This window comes from Olea europaea, unplaced genomic scaffold (genome assembly GCF_002742605.1).
Source record: "Olea europaea var. sylvestris unplaced genomic scaffold, O_europaea_v1 scaffold4452, whole genome shotgun sequence".
Classification (NCBI taxonomy): Eukaryota; Viridiplantae; Streptophyta; class Magnoliopsida; order Lamiales; family Oleaceae; genus Olea; species Olea europaea.
Window position 1 is genome coordinate 1 of NW_019262758.1, and position 2,103 is coordinate 2,103.

The 2,103-nt window shown below is 38.0% G+C and overlaps 1 protein-coding gene across 1 annotated transcript; it reads right to left on the minus strand.

The window, feature by feature from the left end:
- Nucleotides 1-953: 953 nt before the first annotated feature.
- Nucleotides 954-1,694, minus strand: LOC111388003. The gene has a single exon (XM_023012659.1). The coding sequence runs from the start codon at nt 1,637-1,639 to the stop codon at nt 971-973; it is 669 nt and encodes a 222-aa protein (XP_022868427.1). The 5' UTR covers nt 1,640-1,694; the 3' UTR covers nt 954-970.
- Nucleotides 1,695-2,103: the final 409 nt, after the last annotated feature.

Sequence of the window (2,103 nt, forward strand, 5' to 3'; positions counted from 1 at the left end):
GGAATTGGGGAAAGAAGTGAAGAACTCAAGAAGGGTTTGCCTCTAGTTGCTGCTTTTGATGGGAAGGAAATCAAGAATTGGGGGAAACCAGGAAACTAATTGTGGAGTCGGGACCTCGGGTAGTGGTAAGTAATCTGGTCCATGGTCTATGCGTGATTAACTAATTTGGGCCTGCCTAATTTAAAAAAATAAGTTTAAAAAATAAAAATAAAAGGCCCATCTGTGAACTACCCAACAACATTACAACCAAGTACCAGCCCAAATCTGTGACTGTCATCACAGATTCACAATCACAACCAGCCGGCACCCGGCAGTTCCGGAGAATCCACCTAGGGCGGGCGCCCTAGCTGGCCACCACCTGAATCCGTCAATGGTCGACGTGTTTTTGTACCCTGAAACCCTCCACTCTCACAATAATGTGAAAATAGGGAAAGTAAATGGCAGGAAAAAATTGTACAGTCCTTCGTAGAAAAAATACAAGTATACATTAGTGTATATATATACATTTTTTTTTAATTTCCTGATACAGTTGATAATACCACCATCACCAGAAAAGATTCAGTGTGATGAGATGGCTTAGAGTCTGAATTTAGCTGTAAAAGAGACACATCTCATCTGATTTTGTAAGTGATAAAGAGTAGCATTGTGATAATTCAAAAACAAATTATACGCATGCCAAAGAGATTACAATATCCTTTATCAATCTATTTTATTGCAAAATGAATTTTCTACTAATGTCTACACCTCCTTTTAGCAGACATAAATAATAATGCTACTGATGTTTAATACGAGTATACATGACATTAAATGATAAGTGTCACTACGTCGTTGCCACGTAGACCTATGCTAAACACAAGTGACGCTACATAGTATTACTTCGTAGGTAAATTATGGTGTACATATGCTGATATGCATACACACCATTCACAACCTTCTCTAATCCCAATAAAATATACGCAAATGGTCTAAATTATATAGATATTCGCCTCTTACAATTCTGATCTTCAATGGCTTGGCTATTTATATTAACAGTCATTGTGCAATTCATTTGCACCACAACATGCTTTTTTATAATGTTGATAATCTTCACCTTTCCACTTATTTTTGTATAGCTACTTATAGGCAGTGTCCCTGAATTCAAGTCACTTCTTAATCTTGGTACAGCCAATATTTTGTCCACCATAACATCAATAGAAACATTCATATCAAGAGTTCTTCGCGCCTTGGCTTGGCCAGCCGGAATTTGAGCTTCACCAATGACACTACTGTCGTAGTATAAACTTGTTGTAGCGTTGCTAAACTTGAAGGAGGCCACATTAGGGTTCTTGACAGAAACATCAGCTTCAACTGTTAGGTTAATACCTGGACGGGGATTATTCATCCTCAGAAGTGCACCGACTCCTTGAATCGTTACGCTGTTCATCTTGATCACGGGATCCTTTACGCGAAAAACAGTGAACACGAGTATCAATATGATCATAACTAGAATTAAGAAGATGGCAGTTATGCAGCCACAGCAAGTGAGGCACTTTCGGTGGTGATGCCGTCTGAATACCGTTGATATGTCTTCATTTTCGTCCATCTTGATCTCGACAGAAGCCGGGGCTAACGGCTTCGCTTGCTCTCTTTTCTCAGCCATGATCGAGTACTGATCAAGATTGTAGCAAAATGGTTTTACTACTTTATGGTAAAGGAATTGATATATAAATTGTTGAGGTCATTGATTTGTCGTCGGTCACAACTTCCAACGCGGCTTTGAATTTTGACTGATGACCTTGTTTTATGGAAATTGCTGTGTATAGAGTAGAATCTCAGGCGGAAAATTCTCTATTGAGTCATGGAAGCTTCTACTTTCTATGTGATTGGAATGATGTGGGATAGGAAATTGTCTTGAAAATATAATATTACGTTGATCATAAAGAATTGGGTCAATTTCATCCAGGTCACTGAACTTTTACGAAATCGCAATTAGGTTTAATAAATTCTGATTTGCCTTCATTGGGTCACTAAACTTGATTTTGATTCAATTATGACAACTCTATATATCGCATTACGTCACATATCATTACCCATATACATTAATTGCTTAACTGTTCTTTCAGG

Bases quoted from the DNA above. Each gene is read 5' to 3' on its own strand.
- LOC111388003 (XM_023012659.1), bottom strand. From the start codon at position 1,639: ATGGCTGAGAAAAGAGAGCAAGCGAAGCCGTTAGCCCCGGCTTCTGTC.